We start from the raw sequence: 27,099 nt of genomic DNA on the forward strand, positions 1-27,099 counted from the left end.
CTGGAAGCTCCGCTGAAACCCGTCCACCATGGGTGACCCTGCTGGAATTTGAAATCCCAGTGGCACAGCTTTCAGCATCACAGCAACATGCAGCCGCCACAGTCTGACAACTGACAGATGGGTGGTGTGGTTCCCTGACCAGGACGCAAACCCAGGCCCAGGTGCCGACAGCGTGAATCTTCACCACTAGACCACCAGGGCTGGCTGAGCTCCTACCTGGGTTTTATTTCTGGAGAAAAACAATCAGGACAGCGTCTTCCCCACCGTTTGCCGTGGAGAGCAATGCAGCCCAGGACGTTTCTCACAACCTTTGAGCAGCGGAGTTTTCTGGAGTCAGAGAGACCAGGGCTCTATCAGGGTTCTGCTGCTTAACGGCTGTGCGACTGTGTGCAAGTTTCCTCATTTTACAGCAAGGAGCAGTGATAATATAAACAGAGCGGCCTGCATGGAGGTGCTCATCAGAGTATGATCACTGACAGTTTGGGCATAGAAACTCAGGGCCAACTGCCTCGTTTAAAGGAAAAGAATGTATTCCTTTTGCCTGAACGCTTTGGGCTTTGAGAATTTCAGTGATGACATTTGGAGCAACAGAGGAAGACCAGATCAAGGAGGGAACCGGAATGCACTGGTGATGACGCGGGCGAGCCCTGAGTCTCTGCTACATGCCTCACACCCACCTTGGGAGGATATAGCAGTTCTCAACTTATAGATGGGGGTGCAGAGGCCCTGGCAGGTTAAGTGACTTGCTGAAGGTCAGACAGTCAGTCAGCAGCCAAACCAGGGTGTGAGCTAAGGCCTGTCTGACTCCAGAGCCCATGCACCACTCTCCTGGGCTGCTGGGTACACTGACCGAGGGCCCACTGCAAACAAGCACAGCTTCAGCAACAACTTTCCCTGCTGATGAATGACATGGGATGATTTCTACAACTTTCCCTACTATGTTTTCAGTTTTTCAAATGCCTTTGTGCTTCCAATCACAAGATCAACAAGATGGTACAGTTTTCACGGTAGTATTTCCAGCACATAAAGTTCTGGTGGCACAAACCACTCCCTTTTTTTCCCTTGGCTTCCCTTTTCCTGCCTTGGGAACCTGGCTCTGTGCTGCCTCCCATCTGGACGGCCCACGGAATTGCCTGCTACCACCGCCACCTCCAAAACCACAGGTCAGACTGAGTGCACAATGCCACCGTCCTGAAGATCCAACAGGCCTGCATTTCCATAGATTTCCAAAGCGCACACCAGGAAAAGATTATCCACGCTCCCACTGACAGGAATCTCTACCAAGAGGTTTCTTGAACATAATACGACAATGAAGCAAGTCTTTCTGCACCCAACAAAAGAAAAAAACACACTTTCAGATATTAAACCCGATCTTTGCTAAGAGAACAGCTCGTGACGGGCTACACTGAGCATCCCCATCACACAGGGCCCGACCCATGGCAGTGGGTCAACAGCATTGGATGGATCTAAAGAATCCTACAACCTTGGGACCATGCTGGGTTACCCTAGGACCGAGCATCACACTTCTAAAGCAATTCCATGTGCTCTGTCTCCTGTTAACCTCACTGCCCTGGCTACCACGAGGGCAGGGAAGCGCTGAGAGCTCAGGGCCACACAGCACAGCGGACTGAGAATGGAGTGAAGAACCAAGCAGGGCCCAGCAATGGAAGAGCTGCTGAACCTCCTGCCCTGGTGGCTACAAGCCTTCGAAGGAGCTCAGAGTCCCACCTCCACCTGGATGGCTTCCGTGATGAACCTATTACACTGAAGTTCTCTAGAATCTATTCACTTATTCATTCATTCTCAACAAATACTATATGCTGAGAATAGAACAAAAACCCAAACAATGCCTCCCAGAGCTTATATTCCAGTATAATAAACAAGTAAGTACATAATCTGCCAGATGTCGTCAAACATCATGAAAAAAGTGAAGCATCTGAACCAAGACCTGAAGGAGGTGAGGGAGCCGCATGGCCTCCTGACAGCAGCGCAGCACAAGGAGAGGGAGGAGCAGGTGTGAAGCCAAGCAAGGAGACAGCAGGTGACATGCTGTGTCTAAGGAACACACTGCAGAATTCTGCCTTATGCCACCCTCCATCCTCCAGCTGGGAGTCTATCTCGTCTCCCCAGGTAGACCGTGAGCTCCCTGAGTTCAGACACCATGCCCGGCACTTCTGTTGAGTTGCCCACTGTAGGGACTCACAAAACCAAACATGCAAAACCAAAAACCCTGATTGGTCGGCTGCTGGCTTAACCTCACTACTCAGTGGTAAGTGTGCCCATGAGAAACTTTTTTCCACTCAGAGAAATTTCATCAGACTGAAATTCTCAACTGCCAAGTCCCTTTACCCACACAGGGTCATCCAGCAAAACTCCGACCCTTTTGGAATGTTCTGGATGCTGACATGGGCTGGTAGACTGAAATGTCTCATAGATAAGCAGAGTACATCCCCACAGTCTGCCCTGAGACTCAGTTCAGCAAAGCCACCTGCAGCAAGAGAACGCTGGTCGTGTCAATCACCGAAGACTATCTGCCGCCCTGGACTGGGAAGCGAGCTCCTCCAAAAGAAAAATATGCACGCTCATAAGAAAAAGGACCGAGGCTGTAAATTATGAGACACACGGCAATGCTTATTAGGGAAACTGCTAAAGAGCGTTTGCATCTGGAATACCGGCTTCCTCACCTCTGTCTCCAGCCTGAGCTCAGTGGCAAATATGAACACACAGAAGCACATGGGGGGAACTGCCCCACACTGACATACACACAAAGAGCCCAAAGAAGCACAGACAGTCACAGGGGACAGGCAAGGGGAAAAAGAGACACAGAGGCAGAAGCAAAGAGACACATGCCAGAAAGGAGAAGCCTTGCATCCCAAGGAGCACCAGGGGCGAGCAGACTTCCATGGCCTCGTGCTCCTGATGGCCAGCCTTTAAAGAGGCTTGTACCAATGATTCCAAAATAATGCTACTGGCATGAATGAAACTATCACCCCCTTCTCTTGTCCCAGTGGCCACATATAATCCAGGCCGATTACGTACTCCATACTGTGGTCTCCAACCTGAACCTGCAGTCAAAGTGCACCATCTGTGCAGGAGAGAAGAATCTTGTGATTTTGGGGGCTGTATCTCTTCAGGATTTACAAGCCTGAGAGCACAAGGGTGGGACGTCGTTCCAAGGTCTGCCATGACAGGGACGAAACCAAGCCTAGGGCTAAGGATCCAGAGAGAAAAAGCCAGGTCTTCATATCATTCAACAAGCACAAAGTCATCTCTGTTGTGAAATAAGGCCAGAGATAAATTAAACAATTTAAAGGGAAAAATGTTTTAAAACCGTGGGGTACCACAAGTTCAAAAATGGCTTGCGTTGAGGCAATTATCTCATCACCATAAATAACAGTAAATCAATCCTCACTAATTGCTTTTCAGGCAAGAGCTTAGAAGGCTCCTCAGTGTTCTCTGATTATTGACTTTTTGTAATCGCTTGTGCTGTCAAAGATGGAATATTCCCAGAGAATATACCACACACTATTAGACAGACAGGATTTTAATTTAACATAAGACAATCCAATTTCCTCTTTTTTTCCAAAGTGCTTTAAACATCTAAAATATGAGGAAGCTGAAGATGGCATGAGAGGTTTTCAGCAGAGACATTTCAGTTCAAAACAATTTCACAGCTGACCCCCTCTGACCCCCACCTTCCCCACCCCATCACGGCCCTTATTCCTCCTCACACACGTGCTCACAGGAAAAATGAAAATGTGTACAATCTCAGGTTCTTCACTTCTACACAAAGTCAGAACTGAAAAACAAAACAAACACCACAACTGAAACCCTATACTTCTCTTACCCTCTTGGCCCCGCAGTTTGGTAATTTCCACTGAACTTGGAAAATGTTCCGGCTGCTAAGTTTACACTCAGTCAGCATGTTGCTTAAAGATTTTGCTTGAGTTTTGATAGCTAAACATATAACTGCAGCCTTATTTAACCAAGACAGTGAGGAGCCAAAAGGACAAAGGGCAAAAACGTCCCTCTGCTTGGCTTGAGAAAGTGTCATAGACAGAGAGTAGCTTTGTCTACAAAGAGACAAGGATCAAAGGCCCAGCTCCACCATTAACTAACTGCGTTCCTCTTGAGTATGTTACTTACATGGACTTTGGGCCTCAGTCTCCTCATCTGTAAAATGGGAATATCAATGACTAATTATAGGGTTTTTGAGGGCAAAAATAAGGTAACATCTGTAAAACATCTGCTGTAATGCCTAACACATGACTGTTATAAAAGGGACCTGTCCACTTGTCTTCTTTATTCCAATGCTAAATATTTAACAAAACATTCGCTCTTGTGGAGGGAGTTTCTGATGGAAAGATGGAAGCATCTCCTGGCTAGGAGGTGAAGTTAGAGCAGAAAGAAAGCTACAGGGCCGTGAGCGATGCCAGGTGGCTCAGCATTCTGAGAGCTCCTGAGAATCTCAGGCTGAGGATTCACTTCAGCCGTTTGCAAACATGTGGTTCCAAACATTCTGCTTCTCTGAGATCATTTCCGTACTTTCACTCCCTTGCTCACTATGTTTAGACCGACAATTAAGAGTAAATTACTTACACAGCCACATCCTGGCTGACCTCATCCAAACACATCCAGTTTAGCATCTAAGCCCCTTAGGCATCCTGTGAGCTCAGCTGCCTGGAGCCTTCTGCGTTTGTCACTCCTTTCAGCTTCACGTGGACACATTACGAACGCCTGTGGGACCCATTTCATTACCAGGAATGCGATGAGGGATCACACTAACTCCCCTTGATTTGTGGATATCAGTCAACCAGAGAAATTTCTGGTTGCTATAGGTTTTAAAAGCCATAGGTTTTACATGATAGGTTATTATTATATTAACCCAATTAAAACATGGCTTTGAAAAAATGACAGAGTTGGAATGATTAGCTAGCTAGTCTTCTGGGTACCCACAGCACTTAGTACATAACTTTCCTGTAACAGTTAACACACTTGCCCTTACTTTTTATGCTCATAAGGCTCTCCCCAGACTCGTGGACTTGGCAGACAGAGCCCTGGCTTTCTCCCAGCATCTCCTGCCCCAGCACAGTGCCTGGCACACAGTGGGTGCACAGAAAAGATACGCTGAAGGAATGAGTAAACATTGCGTGTTTTGCATCAAAAGTTCAGATGAAAATTTAGTTCTTTATTTATACTTATGCTGTTTCTTAAAATTCTAAATGTTAAATTGTAGTACCACCTACTCCATATGGAATACTTAGGAAAAGTTCGTCAATGATGGAAATCTCCCTTACTTCTCAATAGTTTTGTGAAAATACTTTAGTTATGCACATTTTAATTTGACAACAGGCCATACATTCTTCGGGCTTCATGATACAAATTTCTGAGATTTGATTGGTTCTAGATACATATGAAACATAAATTTAACAATGTCTTTTCAATATGACACACTGGCTGGTGTCCCTTTGGAAAGAACATACTCATCTACATCTAAAAGGTTTGTGGCTGCAAGAGAGAAGGCCAGCCCTCACCTGCTGGAAGCCAGGGCAGAGAAATGATCAGAGCCATCTGTCAAACAAGCCCCGGCCTTGTTTCAGAAATGAAGAAAGCTAAAGCGAGAAGGAAGGGTCAGCCTTAAGTCACACTGAACAGCTCCAAAATGCACAGATATTGAAAACTGCTGACTTCAGACTGATTTTTATTTTTTTTTGCAGACTTGCACATTCATATACCAAATTTTTGGCTTGCTTTCCAAAAGTCAGGAACCTCTTGGTGCACTTGGAGCCTCACAGAGCAAAGCCCCAAAGTGCCAACTCCCAATAGCATCAGGGCCTTGTGACAAGTTTCAGTGCAATGCAAAGAACAGGGGAGAAGTGTGACGAGGAGAATGACCCGGGAAGTGCAGGGGGATCGGACTGTGACGCAGGGCAGGCCCAGCATGCTGGCGGCACTGCTCAGGAGACACAGTCCCTCTGTTAGAAGAAGGCGAATTTATGAAGAACTCTATGGAAACATATCCAGTAAAAGGTCCTGTGTGTTAAGTGACGTATTTATATGGTCAGCACATTTTAAAGGAATGCACCAAATCAGTGGAATTAGGTCACTAGGACTCTGTGAGCAAACAGAACGTGTCTCAGGCACTAGAAATCTTAAACAAAGGCGTGATAGAGAGGATGTCACAATCTGGAGATGAAAACAGAATGGAAGAAACCGGGATGGATTTTGTACAGAACTAACATTTGAGAGCAACGCGCCGAACACTCTTGCAAGCACACACTTACTACTCCCCATCTTCATAGTAACGAGAGGTGCTGCTTTACGCCCATGTCACAGAGAAGCTGCAGAGCCTGGGTGCCTTGCCCAAGGCCACACAGGTGGTAAGTGGCAAGGCTGGATTCTAAGATAGTCTGATCACAGAGCCACGATATATAATGTCAAAAGAGGAAGGGCTGGCACCGTAAGATAAAGGGCTTCACCAGAGCTGCACGCTGCTCTTGCTCCCACCAACACACTCCCGAGGGGTGAATCTCCAAGGTCCTCCCCCGACCCGGGAGTAATTCTGCATGGTGAAAACCCCCACACAAGAGCTGGCAGAGTTCCTGGTGACTCTGAATACACTTAGATTACTCATGATAGCAGCCATCTTCTGCCTCAGTCACCCTCCGTGCTCTTTACTTCCAGCCAAAATTTCTGCTGTCCAGAGCAAGTGGGAGAGGGAGACAACAGTGAGCATCACAGGGCACCACTTTGTGCAGGCGCTGTGTTAGGCACTGGCAGAATCACATGGGTGGGGCATTTCTGCTTCCACTTAGGATGTGGAAAACCACAAGGGGCCATTGGTCCCACACCAACAACATGACACATTGTTTTCTTAAATCCATCAGACTGCCAAGGGCACAAAGAAACTTAGGTGAAGCAAATTCCAGAAAGAGACAAGCAATGCCTAGGAGAAAAGAGACCAGTGGCTGCCTTCGTCCCTGGCAGAATGACCTATCAACCTTGCCCTGTGAAATGGGGACTTCACCAAGTGCAAGAGGGCAGGGCTGAAGGCTGGGGGGCCAGGACAGGAGAGGAGAGAGAAATTCCACCCCAGCACCCCGGCACTGGGTCTTCATGGCACCCGAGATAGCAAAGACCCCCAGGCCAGAGCAGAAGAGGGGAGAGGAAGTCCTCTACTACCCTTATGAAGTGCACAGAGCCTTCACCATGTGCTGTGGGCTCTCCTGAGGCTGGGCTGGCCAGGGCAGAGAGAGAAGAGAGCCCTCCCAACGAGCAGAAATCTGGAGGGAAACAGGACCGTTCAGCAACCTGAAAAGCTGACGGCTAGCCTGTAAATCCAACAGAGAGCCTGCGTGGTTTAGAAAGCCAGCGGCTGGGCTGTGAAACACAAAGCAATTTCTGGAGTCTCCCTGTGCTCAGATGTCCAGCCTTGCTGAAAGGGAAGTCCTTACCGTGTCCTCAAAACATTTAAAGACAGTGGAGAACCGACTCTAGAGCCACAACAGAGCCCAGATCCACCTCGACTACAGCTTAGATTTATCCATTGATGTGTTGGGGGAACACAAGCCCAGCCCAGGCTCAATGATTTTCTGGGAGGGCTCACAGGACTCAGGATGCAGTCATACTCATGGCTATAATTTCCTAGAGCAAAAGAACACAAAGCAAAATCAGCCAAGGGAAAAGCCACATGGGGTAAAGTCCAGGGGAAACCAGGGACAAGCCTCCAAGGGTCCTCCCCCAGTGGAGTCACACAGGACATGCTGAATTCCCCCAGTGACAAACTGTGACAACAGGTGTCAAATGGTACCAGTCTCATTAGAGGCTCTGTGCCCAGGGCTTTTACTGGGAGCTAATCACAAAGGCACTGCCTGCCTAGCACATATCAACACTCCAGACTCCCAGAGGGAAGCACATGTTCAGCATTAACCACACTGTTTGTTTAGGCACAGTAAACTCCGCTTATCAATGAGGGCGGTGAGAAGTCTTCTGATGCCCAGGTTCCCAGATGTCAGCCAAGGGCCAAGCTTGCAAGCATGCCTTTGAAAGGTCAGCAGTCAGGCCTGCCATGTTAGCTATTTTCTGTACAGTCCCCCACACTAACCGCCTGATACAAAAAGAGGCATTCACTTTCCCATGGCCAATTATTATTCACCTCTCTACTATTCTTTCACACATATCATCAAGCATTCAACTGAAAATTATGAGACATGCAAAGAAGAAAATGTGACCCTAAATCAAAAAAAAGAAGTCAACAGAAACTGATGCCTAGGTAGCTCAGATGTTGAAATTATGGGACAGCAACATTTAAATAACGGTGATAAATACGTTAAAGCCTCTCATGGAAAACATGTGTGAACAGACGATAAATTTTAGCAGAGAAATAAAAACTATAAAAAAGAATCAAATGGAAATGCTAGAAATAAAAAATCAGAAATGAATAATTCATTTGAGTATTTAAATAGAAGATCTGACATATCAGAAAAAAGATAAGCAAACCTGAAGAAAGACCAATAGAAATCATATAAACTGAAATGCAAAGAGAATTAGAGAGAAAGAGATCACCAGAATGCTGTGAGATATCAAACAGCTTAATATATAGGTATTATAGTTCTAGACGAAAAGGAGAGAAAAAATAGAGAAGTAATATTTAAAGAGATAAAGGCTGAAAATGGTCCAGAACTGATGACAGATATCAACCCACAGATCCAAAAGCTGAGCAAGCCCCAAGCAAGGTAACACTAGGAAACCACACCTAGACTTATTTATATTAATACGATGAAAACCAAAGAAAGAGAGAAAAATCATAAAACCAGACAGACAGAAAAGAACCATTTTATGTAGGGGGAAATGGTAAGGATAAAAAATAATGAAGCACAAAAAGTAATGGAACAACATCTTCAGAGTGATGCCACCGTAGTAATCTACAGTCATCAAAATATTCTTCAAAAGTGAAGACAAAGTAAAGAATTTCCCAACAGGCAAAAGCTGAGATAATTCCATTCTAGCAAACTGGCATATAAAAAAATGCTAAAAAGTTCTCCAAACTAAAGGAAAATTTATCAGAGGGAAACCCAGGCCTGCAAGAAAAAAATAAAGAATACCAGAAAGGTTAAATATACAAGTTAATAGAAAACACTTCTTTAAAACTATATTTTAAACATCTTTAAAATATTGACTATTTAAAGCAAGAAATAATAACACTGTATTGAGGAGTTTACAACGTAAGTGGAAGAAATATATATAACAATGAGAACAAAGGGGAGGAGGAGAATAATGTGAATTACAGTGTTTCACGGTTCTTACATTGTTGATGAAAAAGTACATTTGATGCTAGCCAGAATGTGTTAAAACACAAATATATAATGTAATGTCTACAGCAACCACTAAAAAGAAAAAAAAAGGTATAGTTAAAAAATCAACAAATCCCAGTTGAGGGATATGCTATAAAATACCTGAGCAGAACTCCTCATAACTGCCAAGGTCATCAAAAATAGAGAATGTCTGAGAAACTGTCATATCCAACAGGACACTAAAAAGACATCATGACTAAACGTAACGTGGCATCCTAATGAGGTCCTGGAACAGAAAAAGGATATTAGGTAAAATCTAAGGAAATCCTAATAAAATATGAACTTTGGTTAATAATAATGTATTAGTATTGGTTCATTAGTTGTAGCAAATGTACCACACAAATGTTAGATGGTAACAACGGGAAAAACTGGGTGTGGGGTGTATGGAAACTCTCCGTATTACCATCACAATTTTTCTGTAACTCTACGAATGTTCTAAAATGAAAAAAAATTTATCTGAAAAACAAAATTTCTACTCAGAAGGGAAAAAGTCAATAGAGGAGATAAAATGGAATACTAAAAAATATTGGATTGACTCAAAAGAAGTCAAAAAATAAGAGGAGCAAAGAACTGACGTGACAGATAGGAAATAAATACAAAGATGGTACTTTTCAAATGAGACATGTCAAGATTACATTAAATGTAAATGGACTAAGCATTCCAATTAAAGGACAGTGATCATGAGACCTGTTACACACACATGCACAGGCACAAACAACATCCAGCTATACGCTATTTACAGGAACACATTTTAAATATAAAGACTCAGGACCTTTCCTTCACTGAGTTCAAAACCCACTGCAGTGGCTAGCAGATTATGGTCCATGGAGCATCAGAACCACATGGAAGTGTGTTGGAGTCAAGAATGCTAGGCCTGTCTCCAGGCTTACTGAAAGCATCTCCTGGGTTTAGGAACCCATTATCTGCACATTTATCAAGCTCTCAAGGAGGTTCTGAGATTGACTAAAGTTGGAGAAGAACTAATCTGGTGGTAAGGGTGGTAAGAGGTCAGAAGTTCTCCCATTAAGAAGAAGGCCTCACTGGGGCTGGCTCCACGGCCAAGTGGTTATTGTTCAGCACACTCCACTTTGGTGGCCTGGGTTCACGGGTTCAGATCCCGGGTGTGGACCTACTCCACTCATCAGCTATGCCGTGGAGTCATCCCACATAAAAATAGAGGAAGATTGGCACAGAAGTTAGCTCAGGGACAATCTTCCTCAAGTGAAAAAAAAGAAGAACAAGAAGAAAGCCTCCTAGCTCTCTTTAATGAGAGACCAAGCCTGAGCTCCTCCCAGAACCTCCTCCCTGGGGCTGGCCTGCACAGGGCTGACGGTCCAAGTCTGCCCCAAGCTATGGGGACACATTCCTTCTGGTCTGCTCCCTCAAATCAACCCCTCCTTCTAAAAGTAGCCCTTGAAATAATGATATCATTGTTCTCATTTTCCAAATAAGGAGACAGCTCAAAAGGCCAAGGATCAAAATCCCCAGCGGTTACTTAGTAACGAGAGGCATCAAGATTTTGTCCCTTATCTTCCTAACTCCAATGCCATAAACAACAACAACAAAGCAAAATAACATCAACATCTAAAGATATATAAAAGAAAACAAAACGCCTGGAAAATACTTAGAATGAGTGACTTGTGAACATAAATTTAATCTCATTAAAAAGAAAATAAACCATGACCAGCTGATTTATAATCCTTCCTTTGGTTCTTTTAGGAAGTGGAGTCATTTTTAAGAGGCAGGAGGAACAAAGAACCAACATTTTTTGATCATCTACCTTGTTCCATACTCACGACTCATACACTAGTATTTCTCTGAATATGTTCGACACCAGAAGGCAGATATTACCCCCAGCATTTTACAGACAATAAAATCATACAAAGAAGTCAAATAGCACAGCCTGCAAGGGGCACAGCCAGAATTTGAGCCTGAGTCTGTCTGCTTCTAAATCCTGTGCTTTTCCACGAGACCTCATCGTTCTCAGGGATTTTCAAGTGAGATTCACAGAATCTCAATGAACCTTCAAAAGGCAATTTGTCGCCACCTTCACGGGGCGATGTGACAGATCACAAACATGTTCACACCTGCTTTGACAGTGGGTAGTTTCTAATAAAATATCATTTTTATTCACAGTTTTGCTTTTGACTTAAATTTACTGAACAGGTAAAATGTTCAGTTCACCCCGTTCAAAATTTACTTAGAGGGAAAAGTTTCACTCACAGCCCTGACCTCCCACCTACCCCGTTCCAACCCTGCCACTCACCAGTAATGTTGCTTTGTGTATTTGGCGTATATGCTTCCAGAGGCTTCAAAGCAAACACAAGTAAATGCAAATATATCTCTGCCCTTTCACATACCGAAGGCAGCGTGGTGCATTCTGTTCTGAATCTTATGTTTGCACTTCATTACGCATCTTAGATGTCCTTCCAAACAAGTAAACAGAGAACTCCCTTACTCTTTTCAGCCACACAGCATTCTGTGGTTTGGATGCCCCGTTGTTTATTTAACCCCTTCTCTATCCATGAACATTTCGGTTGTTTCCAATGAATAACCCTGCACAGTCACCATTTAGTACATATGCAAGTGTATCTGTAGGATAAATTCTTACAAGAGGCATTGCTGAGGCAAACAACATGCATTTGCATTTATGAGAGATCCTGCCAACCTGACCTCCACAGGGGTGTTAACCATTTACGCTCCCAGTGACGATGTTTGAGACTGGCTCTTCACCACAGCTTCACCAATGGAATGCGCTATCAAACTTCTGAGTGTTTACTAATCTGATAAACAAAAAATGGCATTTTATTGTGGTCTTACTTGATTTTTATTATTATTGAGGTTAGGCATCCTATCATATACCCAAGAGCTATTCTCTTCCCTGTGACCTGTTCTCTTTATATCCTTTGCCTGTTTTTCAATTGGGCTACTGGTAGCAACTTATTTTTAATATGAGATCATCGTTTCTAAAAATAAGACAAATAAAAAGCCAACATCATATGAATTCTGGCTATTCAATCCATGTTTTTTTCCTTGGATTTTGAAAAATACTATCTTAAAGTACCATTCTCAGGCTTTGATATCTAACAAGCACTCTAAGAGAAATCTAGAAAAGTTTCCTAGAATGAATGAGTGAATCAGTCACGTTAGCAAGCAACCTGGGGAGGGAGGCAGAATGGCCCCAAATCACCAAAATGGTAGATCTGTAGAACCATTTTTATATGGGGTCATGATGCAAGCTCTGACTCTTATCTATTTCTCTCTCCTCTCCTCCCCTACCCTCCTCATGACGGGAAAGAAAATAGCACAACTCCATTTTTCAGAATCAGGAATTACAATCTTGTTTCACAGGTTGTACGAATCCCAGTGAAATGAACATACGACTTTCAAACAGTATGTAATGATATACATAAGGCTAGCAAAAAGAAGTGCCCTCTTTAAATAAACGTCCATTTCAAATGAAAAGATAAAAGTTTATTTAAAAATAAAGTTACTCAAGGGGCTGGCCCCGTGGCCGAGTGGTTAAGTTCGCGCGCTCCGCTGCAGGCGGCCCAGTATTTCGTTGGTTCGAATCCTGGGCGCGGACATGGCACTGCTCATCAAACCACGCTGAGGCAGTGTCCCATATGCCACAACTAGAAGGACCCACAACGAAGAATATACAACTATGTACCAGAGGGCTTTGGGGAGAAAAAGGAAAAAAATAAAATCTTTAAAAAAATAAATAAATAAATAAAGTTACTCAAGAGAATGAAGAGACAAGCTACAGAGATGAGGAGAAAACATTTGCAAAAGACATTATCTGACAAAGGACTGTTATCCAAAATACACAAGGAACTCTTAAAACTCAACAATAAGAAAATGAACAACTCAAGTGAAAAATGAGCAAAAGATGTGAGCAGACATCTAACCAAAGACGATACATAGACGACAAGCAAGCATATGAAAAGATGCTCCACAGCATATGTCAGTAGGGAAATGCAAGTTAAAGCAACGAGATGCCGCTACACACCTATTAGAGTGGCCCAAATCCAGAACACTGATGACACCAAAAGCTGGAGAGGACATGGAGCAACAGGAACTCCCATTCATTGCTGGTGGGGATGCAGAACGGTACAGCCACTTTGGAAGACAGGTTTGCAGCTTCTCACAAAACTAAACATACTTTTATCATAGGATCAGCAATTGTGCTCCTTAGTATTTACATAAAGGAGTTGAAAATATGTTCCCACAAAAACCTGCACACAGATGTTCATAACAGCTTTATTCATAATTGCCAAAACTTGGAAGCAACTAAGATGTCCTTCAGTAGGTGATGGATAAATAAACCATGGTTCATCCAGACACTGGAATATTATTCAGTGTTAAAAAGAAATGGGCCATCAGGCCATAAAAAGACATGGAGGAAGCTTAGATGCACATCATTAAGTGGAAGAAGCCAACCTAAAAAGGCCACATACTGCATGATTCCAACTATATAACATTCTGAGAAAGGCACAACTATGGAGACAGGAAAGAGATAAGTGGTTGCCAGGGGTTGAGGGGAGGGAGGGATAAACAGGTGGAACACAGAACATTTTTAGGGCAGTGAAACCACTCTGGACGATGCTCTAATGATGGAAACACGTCATTATAGGTTTGTCAAAGCCCACAGAATGTTCACCACCAGAAGTGAACCCTAATGTAAACTCTGGGCTTTGGGTGATTATGATGTTCAACTTGGGTTCATTAATTGTAACAAATGTACCATGCTGGTGGGGATGCTCAAAATGGGGCAGGCTGTATACGCGGGGGCTGGGCCAGGAGGTATATGGGAACTCTCTGCACTTTCCTCTCAATATTACTACGAAACTAAAACTACTTTAAGAAAGCTTATTAATTCAAAATAAAGAGAGAGAAGACTGGTAAAATCCAAATAAGGTCTGCAGTTTGGTTAATAATGTACCAAAGTCAATTTCCTAGTTTTGAAAACATTCTATGGTTAAAGAAGACTATCACGGGGGGACAGTGGTGATAGGTACACAGGAACTCAGCGAGACTTTTGTAAGTCTAAAATTATTTCAGAACAAAAATTTAAAAAAATAAAATACAGCCACTTTTTATTAACAGGCAAGGAGATTGCCACTGAATCAACGAGCCCTAAAATTGAGAACATTTCTATCGACAGAGTGATGGGGCCGTATGAGCCTAACAGACAAGACTCCACGAGGCGATTCTGCCTATTGATTACACTGCCTTACAGAACGGCGTGTGGGCTGGTTTATTTGTAAGAAAGCAAAGAGTTGAACAGCTAGACTGAGGGAACAAGCCTCTTTTTGTTTAGAGACTCCTGCTCGGCAGCAGTTCCCCTTGTCCAAGCACCTCCTCGGGTACGTCTTTAAGACTGACAGTGTCAGTTCCACCCTAGGGAATGTGTTTTAATTTCAGCTGCAAGAAGTGCATACAAGACATTCATTTTTCTGAATTCTCAGTGGCTTGATGGGCTTTACCTAGCGGTTTATAATCTCTTAGATTTTAAGGATGACACAAAAAAGCTTTTGGCCTGAAGATGTCCATTGTAGGGTTACTTTTAACAGCAAAAACTCAGAATGATCAAACTACTCAATTTTGAGGGGATTGGTTAACTAAACTATGATGCTCATCCTTAAGCAGCCATTAAGAGTAGTTAAGAAATTGGGGCTGGCCTGGTGGTGTAGTAGGTAAGTTTGCACGCTCTGATTCAGGGGTCCAGGGTTAGTGGGTTTGGATCCCGGGCATGGACCTACACACTGCTCATCAAGCCATGCTGTGGTTGTGTCTCATATACAAAATAGAGGAAGATTGGCACAGATGTTAGCTCAGGGACCATCTTCCTCACCAAAAAAAAAAAAAAAAAAAAGAGAGAGAGAGTAGTTAATAAATATATTTTCACAAAATGGGAAAATGACTATGAAATGATGATAAATAAAAAAGACAACACTTATAATGCCTAAAGCATGCAGGCTCCCCAGCCCTGCCTTAGACTGGGAGGTTACTCTCACTCAGAAGTGAAGTATTCTTAGTAAACCATTTAGCCACTCGTCGAACCACATGCTCCAACAGAGCTCTATCAGTGGTGAAGCTGATGTTTTAATCACCATCAAAAAATGCTCTTTTACAGTATGACCTGGATCATGTCTAAAAAAACAATATATCCAAAAATTGTACGAGAAAAGGGACCGAAAAGCATTTTCCAAATCTTTAGTGAACTCATATTAACTTTATTTTTAAAATAAATATATAAATAAAAACATGTAATTTAAAAAGGCAATGCAGGCATCCGCCCTTATTGCCGTGTTAACTGACACAAATTATATGCTGTAAATTACAGATCTAGATCTGGAAAAGTAAACTGGTTTCATCTTGCAAGCAAACTGCAACAGATTAGTGGTGTCTGCCCGAAGATTCTGAGGGCTCATCCAGGATCAGTGAAACAGAGAGGATCAATTTCTTGATAACGTCTGCTGTTGGTAGAAAAAGAGAGTGTGGGGGCAGGCATACCATGTATTTTCTGATTTGGATGAAAATTTTCTACCACAGAGCAGAGATAAAAGGAAGAAAAAAGAGTGCAGGCGTAGGCAGAATAATGCCCCCGCTGCCCTGCCAAGATGTCCATGTCCTGATCCCTGGAGCCTTACATGGCAAAAAGGAATGAAGACCACAAGTGGAATGAAGGCGGTTGATCATCTGCCCATAAGATAGAACAATATCCTGGGGTATCAAGGGGGCCCTCTGTAATCACAAGGGTCCTTACAGGTGGAAGTGGGAGGCGGCAGACAGTCAGAGATGGAGATAGGATGAGGGATGCTATGTTGCTGGCTTGGAAGATGGAGGAAGCGGCCATGAGCCAAAGAATGCAGGTGGCCTCTAGAAGCCAGAAAAGCTGAGGCAATGGATTTTCTCCCGGAGCCTCCAGGAAGAGCACAGCCCTGCCGTCACCTTGACTGTGGTTCAGGGCAGCCGGCTTGGAATTCTGAACCACAGAAGTACGAGATGATAAACTCGTGTTGTTTTAAGCTACTAAGTTGGGCGTAGTTTGTCACAGCAGTAATAGAAAACTAGGACAGGGGCAGGCAGAGAGGAAGGGGGAACAGTTGTTATTTACTACTGAGTGGTCGGCAGGCACCCATTTCATTTTGCCTTGTCAGTCCCAGTGAGTGGAGAAACACTACGTACACTCACTTGTACTAGAAGAGTAGCCCAAGCTGTGGGAGGAGAGAAGCCCAGGTTCGACTTGGTGGTTCTCACTCAGGCCTGTCTCTCTTCCCAGCGGAGGTGCCGCTCGGAGGAGGATGTCTGAACCCACAGGGAGCCCCTGGGAAACCGGCCTTGACCCAAGTCCAGCTTAGCTGAGCAGCTCCTGAGGCCCAGCAGCGGACAGCAACGGTGTGACTGCAGGGAAAAGCTGACGTCTACACGCGAGAGTGACACCTTAGATAAACCCTCCCAAAGCCATTTCCTCTGCGCACAAACCTAAGATTCAACAAATCTTGGAATGAAAACACTGAGGATTTCAGGGCAGACAGACTGCTCAGTTGTGTCTGGTTAGAAAGGAAACGTTCCACACTGAAAACCAAGAAATAAATGAGAAGTCTAGTGCCAATTCTGGAATAGCAAGGAAAATAATTAACCTCGCTGGGTTTAAGTTTCTCAGCTATAAAGTGAGCGCTGCCTTAGCCCTCTGTCCTCTTGTACTTTAACTGCACTCGTCTAAGAAAACCTAGAGTCCCCCCAAAGAAACACATGCACGAGCTGTGAAATGTGAAATAAAGCTCTTAACTTCAATTAAGTACAAAATGTGCAGAGCACTGAAGAACCTCCCCGGCTGAGGCACTGCGACCCTCCCACCTGGTGACGTGTGGGTCTTCCCTAAGAAACTCACATTCAACACTGACGTTAAAGCGGCTACATAAGCAACAGGAACAACATCCTCCGGCTTTCCAATTCCCCCTTTCTGCCCACAACAAGTAACTGAGAAATGTTCAGGCCAAGGACTCGGAGACGAAGACCAAGATCTCGCTCCTTCCCTTCCTGGGTGTTTAAAGCACATGTGCCCTTAATAACCCCTCTGAGCCACTTGGTTTCTTCACTATAAGAAGAGAGATCACGAGAATTTCTCTCTCACAGGGCTGTTCTGAGCATCACATGGGGAGGGTCCTCGTCACCTCAGAGGCGGTGATAACACAAGTTGGTCAATATTCTAACAGTGACTGAAATCTGTAGATATGGGCATGGCAGAAAAGACTAACAGGTGATCAGCTAACTTCTCTGAGGTTCAGGTTCTTCACTTGTCAAATAGGGACAATAATGTCTACAGTGGGGGAGATTTGGACTTCGAGTTGAGGACTGTGAAGTTCCTGGCACACTGTGGGCATACAGCAGATGCTCAGTAAATGCAGCCTCTGAGTGTGGTGACCAATGGTCCCTTCCACATTCCGCCATTCTCTGGGAGTTAGCGGTGGACAGAATTTCAACAAACATTTTACAACATCGTGTTTCCCATTTCCGTGAGTATGTGGCAGAATCACCAATTTTGAGGGTCAAGTTGCCATGTGCCGAGCAGAACTTTTTATTAAACAAATTCACTGGAGCACAGTTGCTGTTGTCAGTAACTGCCCCACTAGCAGTGGCCAAGTGGATATGACCACCCACACTAAAGAAACATCAATCAGAGGTATTGAAAGAATATGGAGAGTGACCCCGTGGCTGAGTGGTTAAGTTCACGCACTCCACTTCAGCAGCCCAGGGTTTCACCGGTTCGGATCCTGGGTGCAGACACGGCACTGCTCATCAGGCCATGCTGAGGCGGCGTCCCACATGCCACAACTAGAGGGACTTACAACCAGAATATACAACTATGTACTAGAGGGCTTTGAGGAGAAAAAGAAGAAGAAGAAAAGAAGACTGGCAACAGATGTTAGCAGGTGTCAATCTTTAAAAAAAAAGAATATGGAGCGCCACGGTCTCCCACGTACCAGCTACATGCTGGGCACTGTGGTGGGCACTCTGTGACCACCCTCTCCAGCTCTTACAACAGCCTGCCAGGTGGCATCACCACACCTGTCGTATCAGGTGATTTCCTCAAGGCAAGCCAGGATTTCAGAGCACACATATCGTCCCTAAAACCCACACTCTTTCCTCTCAGTCACTTCAGGTTCGTATGGTAAGAGCGTCCCTTTGCTCTAGCCCACATCGTCTTACACACTGTTTCTGAACTTGGTTTCCAAAGTACAGAGAAATGCAACACTTCTGCAAGGAGACAGCACGGAGTAAACTGAGCCATGCCTCAGACTCCACGTGCGATGGCCAAGGGGCCCAAAGTGAGGGGAACACCAAAAAGAATGCAAGGATGCTCTCTCCATCTCCTTCTTGAAGAGTGATGCATTTCCAGCCAGAACACGCACTCCGCCTCCCGAGCCCTCTCACCTTGAAGGAGGCATGCTGCTCCATGTGCCGCAGCAGCTGAGGCTTCTGGGCCGCCGTGTAGTCACACACCGTGCACTTAAACTGCTTCCCTAGAAAGAAGGGAGGACAAGGTGAGCGCCGCCAGGCTAAGAGCTCCCGCAGTGAAGGCAGGGCCAGGCCTCAAGCCAGATACACAAGGATGCCCCTTGCCATCTGGGAATCCAGAGTCTCAGAGGGGAACCGGGAAGTAAGTGCCCAGCCACGAGGCAGCCTGCTCAGTTTCCCAAAGGTGGGAATGGAAGGGAGCTTGTCGCAGGGGGAGGAGAATAGACAGTTCCTCCTGGGGAAAGACATGTGGGCAAGCTCCTAAAGAAAGAGTAAGGCTGTGTCCAGCTGACTAGAGGAAAGAAGCATGGAGGAAGATGGGTGCGCATGGGGGACGGCACAGAGGTGTGGCCTCCAGGGTGGTCAGAACAGTGGAGCAGCTGGATCTTCCTTCCAGGACCTAAAGGGAGGTCTGGAGAGTGTCAAGAGCTGACCCAAGAGAGGCTGTGGGGCCAGAACGTCAAGGGCCTGCAGCATCTCACCAGGAGCATGGGCATTATCTTGAGAGCCAGGAGAATCTGCAGAAGGCCATTCAGCCAAGGAGAAAGGGCTGCGTTTGGAATTCCCAACTCTGGCAGGAGGGTCAAAGGCAGATTGGAGGGGATGATAGAAAGAAAACTACAAAGAATGCAAAACATTGCTCTTTCAAGAGGATTAATGTTTTAGCAATATATAAAAATTCAATAATGGGATGAACAGGCACACATGTTAAATAAATTCATGAATACACAGGGCACACTACATTTTTAACCCTCTGATTAGCATAAGTAAAACATCGACTTGTAATAATACAAACCCGTGACCCAAACATAAATATGACCTACCTCTCACAGCAGTAAATGGTTCACCAACAGCTTCTAATGCGGCAAGCCTCCTCGGGGAACCACGACCACAGCCACTGCACATGGGGTACCACAGAAACACTGGCTCCTTCTGGGGACCTCACACCTTTCCCTCTCGGACAGGCCAAGTGAAAAGGTTGTTGATCTCTGCGGCCTCCATTCTCCCTTTCTATGCACTCTTGAATCCAGCAAAAGCCGGCTGATGGCACGAGTTCACCCCAAAACCTGTTCTCCCCAAGGTACCCAACGAACTCCATGATGCCAAGCCAATGGCAGATTCCACTCCTTATTTTACTGGACTCGACTGCATGTGGCTCTGCTAAGGGGCCAAGCTCTGGAAATCTCTGCTCCTCTGAATCTCCAACACTCCTGCCTCCCTGAGCCTCTCTGACTACCCTCAAGGCATTCTCCCCCATCTACGTCTTTTATACACTGATGTGCCACAGTGTTCCAGCCTGCATTCCTACTCTTCTCCTTCTACAAGCATCCTTGCATATAACAGGTCCCAACAGGCTTTTGTAAATCCTTTTTTGAACCTCAGATTTGAGTATCCAATGTCTGCTGAACTACTGCTTAGCTGTCCACAGCTGTCCCTTAATAGCACTCATTATTTTACCCATCAAATGGATTCCACCTCCAGTCTTCCCAGTTTATCACCCGCCTGATCTCCCGAGGCAGAGACCGGGTAGCCTTCCTCAACATCTCCAAGACCCTAACTACACTCATCTCATTGTTTCAGCACCTGATTTCATCTCCTAAATATTTCTCTGTTTCTAACACCTCCACACTAGTTTAGGGCCTCCTCATTTCTTTCCTGGACAATGGCAAGTGCCTTCAGGTAACCCTCCCATCCATCCCTCCATTCATCCATCCATCAATCACCCATCCATCTATCATCCATCCATCATCAATACATAACATACATACTGATGCCCCATCCTCCATCCAGATGATCTAACACATAAACGCTCCCACAGCTCTTCCTGCATGACACGCTGATGACTCCAACTACAGAACAAAGCTGAAGTTGCAGAGCGTGGCATAGAAGGCCCTCCAGAACCAGAACTAACTCTCCCTGCCTGACCCCTCTTTCTGACTTCCTGTTTTGCCTTCCCCTCTGTACGTTAGGCTCCATAACACAGAACTCCTTCAGTTCTCAGAACGTTCTGCGTTGCCTTTGCAGTCTCAGAACCCCAAGTCCTTGCTAACAAGGACCATGCCTGGGATGCACCGCCTCTCAGCATCTAGTCTTTCTTCACTTTAGCGCAAAACTCAAGTTAAACAACATCTCTGGTACCTGGGCTAAGAGCCTGCCCCTCTGCACACTCTTTCTCTCCGTGCCCCAACTCTGCAGCACTGTCACCACCTGTTCACAATCCTGGGGCTGCCACTGACTGCCCACAGGCAGGGACCATGTCTTGCCCCTCTTAGTATCTTCAGTGCCTGAGTGTGTGGCATATATTGAACACATTCCATGCATTTTACTAAAGTGAACTGGGCAAGAAACCAAAAGGAAATTTTTTACATCTTACATGAATCACACTTTTAATAGGAGCAGCAAAAGGGAAACAATAGTATAAACATATTCACACTACAATTGTACCTGTTATTCCAGGTGAATGAACCCCAAATTCTAGATTCTACTAAATCTGCCAGTCTAAAGTGTGGGGGAAACTTTTTCAAGTGTAAGGCAGACAAATCATCATTAGAGAGGAATTAACACTTTTTCTTAAATACAGCATCACCTTCTTTCAAACGTAAGGCCACACATTTCTATACATCTTTCATATAATCTCGGCCATCCACACTTCTCTAGTGATGTGTGGCTCACATAAATACATCATTACTGTGTCAGGTAGCCTGAGCAAAATGGTGTCTGGGTCTTCACCACCAGAGTTGGTAAATATTTTGTCACTCATTACCAGTACACTTGAATCAAAGAGTAAAAGATTAAGTGTTGAGAAAGAGAGCTGAAACGAATAAATGTAGTTGCCTTATCTGAGATCAAGAGTCAGCCTTTCATGGACGTACTCCCAAGGCTCTGCAAGAGACAAGGAAGGAAGGCAGCTCCGAACAGCCTTCCCTTACCGAGGCACCAGAGCTCTGGCAATAAATACTACGAATGTTTTCAGCAACCACTGACAGCCCCTATCAAACAGGCCTGGGAGAGCACTCGACATAATCTTTTGCTGCCTAATTAAAATAATGCAATGCAGATGCACGACTAATCATAAAAGAGCAATGCTTTGAGACTACCAGATTGTTTTGTACCAAGATTCCCCTGAGAATAACTCTGAGAGCCGACTGAAAAGCCCAGCATTTACTCGAGCTTAGAATGACCTCAAAGGGCTGCCAGATGAACATCAAATGGCTGCATGTAGATGCGAATCACACAGCATCCCAGGAAAAGAAAAGAATGATTATAAAGAAAAAAAGAGGTTGATTTTTTACAATGTAATTCATTGTTCACACAACATAGCTGCCTAGCTCTACCTACTGAGCTTCTGGCCACCTGCAGCTGTGCTGTGACTTGATGCCTACCATCTCACCCATGGACCCCAAAGACTGCGGAGGCAGGCAGTGTCACCCCTCTCATGGATGAGGAACTAGGATCAAGAATCTGAGCAACCTGTCAGGTTATGAAGTGGTCAGTGGCAGAGCTCGGATTTAGACCCCAAAGCCCCCATTCACAGCCGCGTAAGAATCCTTTCAGCTAATAAGGGCAAGACACAATTTCCCCAAAGGGAACAAAGGATTTATAACAGCCGTGGGCTTATCTGCACACACACACACCATACTATCACATGGCATGGCAGCCATTAGAAAGGGCTGCCCAACCCCGGTGGCCTAGTGGTTAAGTTTGGCACTTTCTGCTTCGGTGGGTGAGGTTTGGTTCCTGGGTGTGGACCTACACACCACTCATGGATCAATGGCCAGGCTATAGCGGTGGCTCACATACAAAATAGAGAAAGTCTGCTAACTAATGTTAGCTCAGGATGAATCTTCCTCAGCAAAAAAGAAAAAGAAAGACAGGGCTGCCCAAGAGGAGCAGCAGTGGGGGCAGTGCATTCTCTTTCTGGCTCTGTCCACACATCTGTGTGACACTGGGCTCCTTCTTCTCTGCTACTTAGCAGCACCGCTAGAAAAATGAGGTGGTAACCACTGTCTGCTACAAAGACGCACTCGGACACGGGGCCGGCAAGCACCTGAACAGCAGCCCTGAGCGACGAGGCTGAGGTACGTGCAGGTGACCCAGCAGCAGATCCTGTCCCACCACGGCCACTCGGGAGAGCTGAGGCAGCATCTCCCAAGTCCTATTGCTTTGACCTCCCTGATGCAATCTGAGATGATCCAAGGACAGGTCTAATTAAGCCAGCCTAAGATAACACACCTGAAACAGAAAGAATAACAAGAGAGCAAGGGAAAGTGTAAAACTACAATAAGGTATAAGCAGCTATAATATATATTCAAAGAGTTTATAGAAAGCCTCCCTTCTCCTGTCCCCAGCAACTCTCTGGCCTTGTCTCTACTCAGAGCAAACCTGGAACGCCTTACAATGGCTGCGGGACCCTCTGAGCTCATGCTCTGCCTTCCCCCTACACTCCACGCACACAGTATGCCCACCCCATGTCCAGGCCTTTGTATGTCTGTCCCCAAGGCCTGGGTTGCCCTGCCCAGATGCCCCCAGGCTCTGCTGGCTCATTCCCCTCAAGTCTTCATTCGAATGTCATCTTCTCCTTGGATCCTCCCATTTAAAATGACAGTCCCTGTACTGATCCATTTTCAGCATTCCTCACCCTGTAATATTTTCATATTGAAATTGAATCATTTCATACTAATATTTTCATATCTCAACTTTCTCCATACTTGAGATCTCTTCATAGCTCCATTGTAGCAGACCATATATTTTACTGGTTTATCTCATTTATTGTTTAGCTCCATGACAGTGGGTTTTGCTTTCGTTGCTGTTTTATTGTCTACTGCTGTGTCCAAAGCGCCTACGCACACAATCGCTTGTGGATTCACCTTTGGTTGGTCCATCAGGCACCCTCGCGGGGCTGCAAGGACAGGGACAGCACACTTCTCATTCCACGTCCTTGTGCTTGGCAGTGAGCACATGTGGCTGTAAGACTAGCAGTAAGTTACAGGAGCGCCCCAACAGGATGTCTGCTCAGACACACTGGCTGTCCCTGCCACAATCACCAAGATCACACAGCACACTCCTGGAGCCTGCTAAGTGGCTCTCCTCGCCAGCCCCCACCCCAGATACAGGTGATTAGACCATGGTGGACAACAGACCCTAGCTCAGTCAGGGATTTGAATTGCCTGGATCCGAGGCAGGTAACTCGGGAGCTGCTGGTAATTATACTTCCACCCTGTGGAGTAAATAAGTCAACCAGCCAATCTGCAGGAGGGGTTAGGGGACAACAGCACAGAGAGACAGAGACATGACATCAGAATGAAGGAAGGAGAGGAGCCAAGGTGAATGATGAAGACAGTCCCCGGCTGGCTGGAGTCACTCAGTTGACAAGCATGAGGGGGCCAATGTGTGCCAGGACCACACTGGACCCAGAGCACAGAAGACAACAGAGCCCCTGCCTCATGGAGCTCATCGCCTAGGCAGACAAGAAGCAGGTATGCAAATATGCAATTCCAGATTATAAGGAGCTACAAAGGAAACAGGGTGACTCGGGAGAAGATGGGGTGTGGCCAAGGGACTGGGTTGTGAGGGAAGGGCTCTGTGGGGAAGCGACAGTCAAGCTAAGATGGAAGGATGAGAAGGACTCAGCCACACGGAGAGGAGGTGAAGACAGCTCTGGGAGGAAGTAACCGAAAACACACAGACCACGAGTCTCTATAAGATCTTCTGGTGCCGTTATAATAAACGCCCCTTTTCTGCTTTAGCGACCTCAAATGAGTTTCACGTCAACTGCAACCAAAAGAGTCCCAACAAATACAGCTGCTGAATGAACAGCGAACACATGAATATCAAACGCGAAGACCCCAGAAAGCAAACAGATAAAAAACGACAGGAACAAACAACTCACTCAAGAGAGGATTAAATCAGATTTAATTAATCAAAAGAAGTCCAATGACAGCAAACACTTATATAGAGCACTGTGAAACAGTCACTGTTACCAATGCTTCACACACATTAACTCAATCCATTTAACCCTCTAATTTGCCTGTTCCAGTTTATAGTTATCAAATAACTAAAAATTTGTAACATGGCAAGATTTGATCCTCATTAAACTAAGAAACTGAACATTTTAAATAAAATGAAGTTGCTAAAAATGAAAGAGTTAAGCTGGAACACTGCATGTTTCTGGTATAATTTTTTGAAAAGTAAGTTGGCGGTGTGACACACGATTAAAAGCACCAAAACGAAAGAGCCAGCCTGCTCCTGGCAATGTGTCCTAAGGAACTTACCCAAAAGAGGAAAAGTTTATATTCACGAAAGCGTCCCCTGCAACATAAAGTGTAATAACAGGAGGAAAAATGAAAATAATACATTGTCCAAAAAGTAAGGGAATGGTTGTGTAACTCATGGATCACCACCTTAATGGAACATTACACGACTCTTAAATGTATTATTCATGGACTCTATAACAACAAAAATAATTATAATATTAATTTTAAGGCTATAAAAATGATATTTATACTTTCAACACAACTATGTAGTCATTCCATATGAACATGAATAAAGACTGAAAAAGAATTTTAAAAAGAATAATTTGTTAGGTGATAGAACTGTGAGCACATTTGTAGGACAGGCTTAGATTTTTGTGACTGTTGTTTCAATGTTTTCTGTGCAACAGAAAAGCATTTCAGATAACCTAGCATCCATCTCTGAAAGGCTGGGATGTTTCATCCCATTCACTAATGCACACAGTCCAGGAGACAGGTCTTTCAACACGGAGCCATAAAATGGTATCAGCAGTTCCTGGACCTGAAGTTCAAAAGATCTCGTTGTCTTCAGAACACGGCCCCAGCTTGGACCAGCTGCAGGCTGATGCACGGCTGCTCCTTCTGGCCAGGCATCTTTGCCCCTCTCCTTCACAAGGAGAAACAGTGGCCTAATCTTGTGAATAATCTCAGGGGTGGTCATTTCTTATCTTCTGAGGCAGAATTTAACTTTTGCAAACAGTCAAAAGTCATTCTGAGCCAAGTGTTGTCAATAAGGAGGACAAAAGAAAGCTGAGTCATTCCACTTTCTGGAGAAACATTCTTTTGAGGAAAGCACCCCAAGCTTACTGCAAAAACATAGCCACAGTACAAAGAAAAAAAGCTAATTGCAGGAACAAAGTCTTCCTGGTTACAAAGCACAGAATTGAGAATCTCAGTTACTTACGAAATTCTTCTTATTTGACCCAGAGGCCCAGATGTTAAAAGTCAAAATCATAACAACCTAGATGAATCTCACAAACATAATCTTAAAAGGAAGAAGGCAGGCACAAAAGAGCGGTATTCTATGAATCAATTTACATGAAGTTCAAAGACAGGCAAGATCAAGCGAGGCATGAGAAGTCTGGGTAGCAGCTACCTTCAGGAGCAGAGAAGGGAATGATGGGGGACGGGGTGAGGAGGGCGTCTGAGGGGCTGGCATGGTCAGTGTCCTGCCCCAGGCTGTGGTTACAAGGTGTGCTTCCTCTGTGACAACCCACTGGGCTGTACACTCACCAATCATGCACTTTTTGTATATGTATGATACCGTAATTGTAAAAGGTAAGAAAAAGGAAACACACGCACAGAACAAAACAGTCAGGCTGCCTTCCCCAGAAGGGACTCAGGAACCAGCATCAAATTAGTTCAAGAAAGAAGAGATGTGTATGTACCAGGCAGTTCAAAGATAAAGTTTGAGGACTGCATGACAGTTTGTGGCTTATGCTGGCTGCTGCTTCAGGTGGTAAGAAAAAAGACACTGTCAGCATTATTTGCCCCAGTGATTATCAGTGAGGCATCTTTCGGAGTGCCAGGCTTGCTGGAAAGTTCCACTGCAGATACTGCGGCTCATTCTGGAAACACAATGCTTCACCACCAGCTCCTATTTACCTCAAAATGTGTGATCTGATACAACTCCCTCCAAAGATGGGAAGGTGGGAGTTGGAAATGTCATCTCCACTGTTTCTGTTCATCCCTCAAAAGGTGTGATGCCATCTTTGAGAATCTTTCTGCGTTTTTAAGTTTTCTTGGAAGGAGTCTGTTTCTCTGTCTAACGTGAGCTCTCCAGCCAGCATTTTGTGGCTAAGGGGCTGATGGAACAAAGCTGATCTCTGATCTGTGGAGCACTGGCTGGACCTGGTGATGGGTTGCCAGCTAAATGCCAGTGCCACCAGACAGTAAAGGGAAGCACAGAGTGTGGAGTCAGGCAAGGT

General features: G+C 44.9%; 1 protein-coding gene across 9 annotated transcripts in view; it reads right to left on the reverse strand.

The window, feature by feature from the left end:
• ZFAT (zinc finger and AT-hook domain containing) overlaps positions 1 to 27,099 on the reverse strand; it is a 204,455-nt gene that overhangs the window by 60,205 nt on the left and 117,151 nt on the right. For 7 of the 9 annotated variants that reach the window (XR_011421457.1, XM_070221857.1, XM_023648997.2 and 4 more), the window contains exon 11: positions 18,798 to 18,886. The exons of the other annotated variants lie outside the window; for them this stretch is intronic. Coding sequence is in view for 6 of the 7 variants with exons in the window: in XM_070221857.1 (XP_070077958.1) it covers positions 18,798 to 18,886 (89 nt within the window). In the remaining variant the exon portion in view is untranslated. The remainder of the gene's footprint in view (positions 1 to 18,797; positions 18,887 to 27,099) is intronic. 9 annotated transcript variants of the gene reach the window in all.

This window comes from Equus caballus, chromosome 9 (assembly GCF_041296265.1).
Source record: "Equus caballus isolate H_3958 breed thoroughbred chromosome 9, TB-T2T, whole genome shotgun sequence".
Lineage (NCBI taxonomy): Eukaryota > Metazoa > Chordata > Mammalia > Perissodactyla > Equidae > Equus > Equus caballus.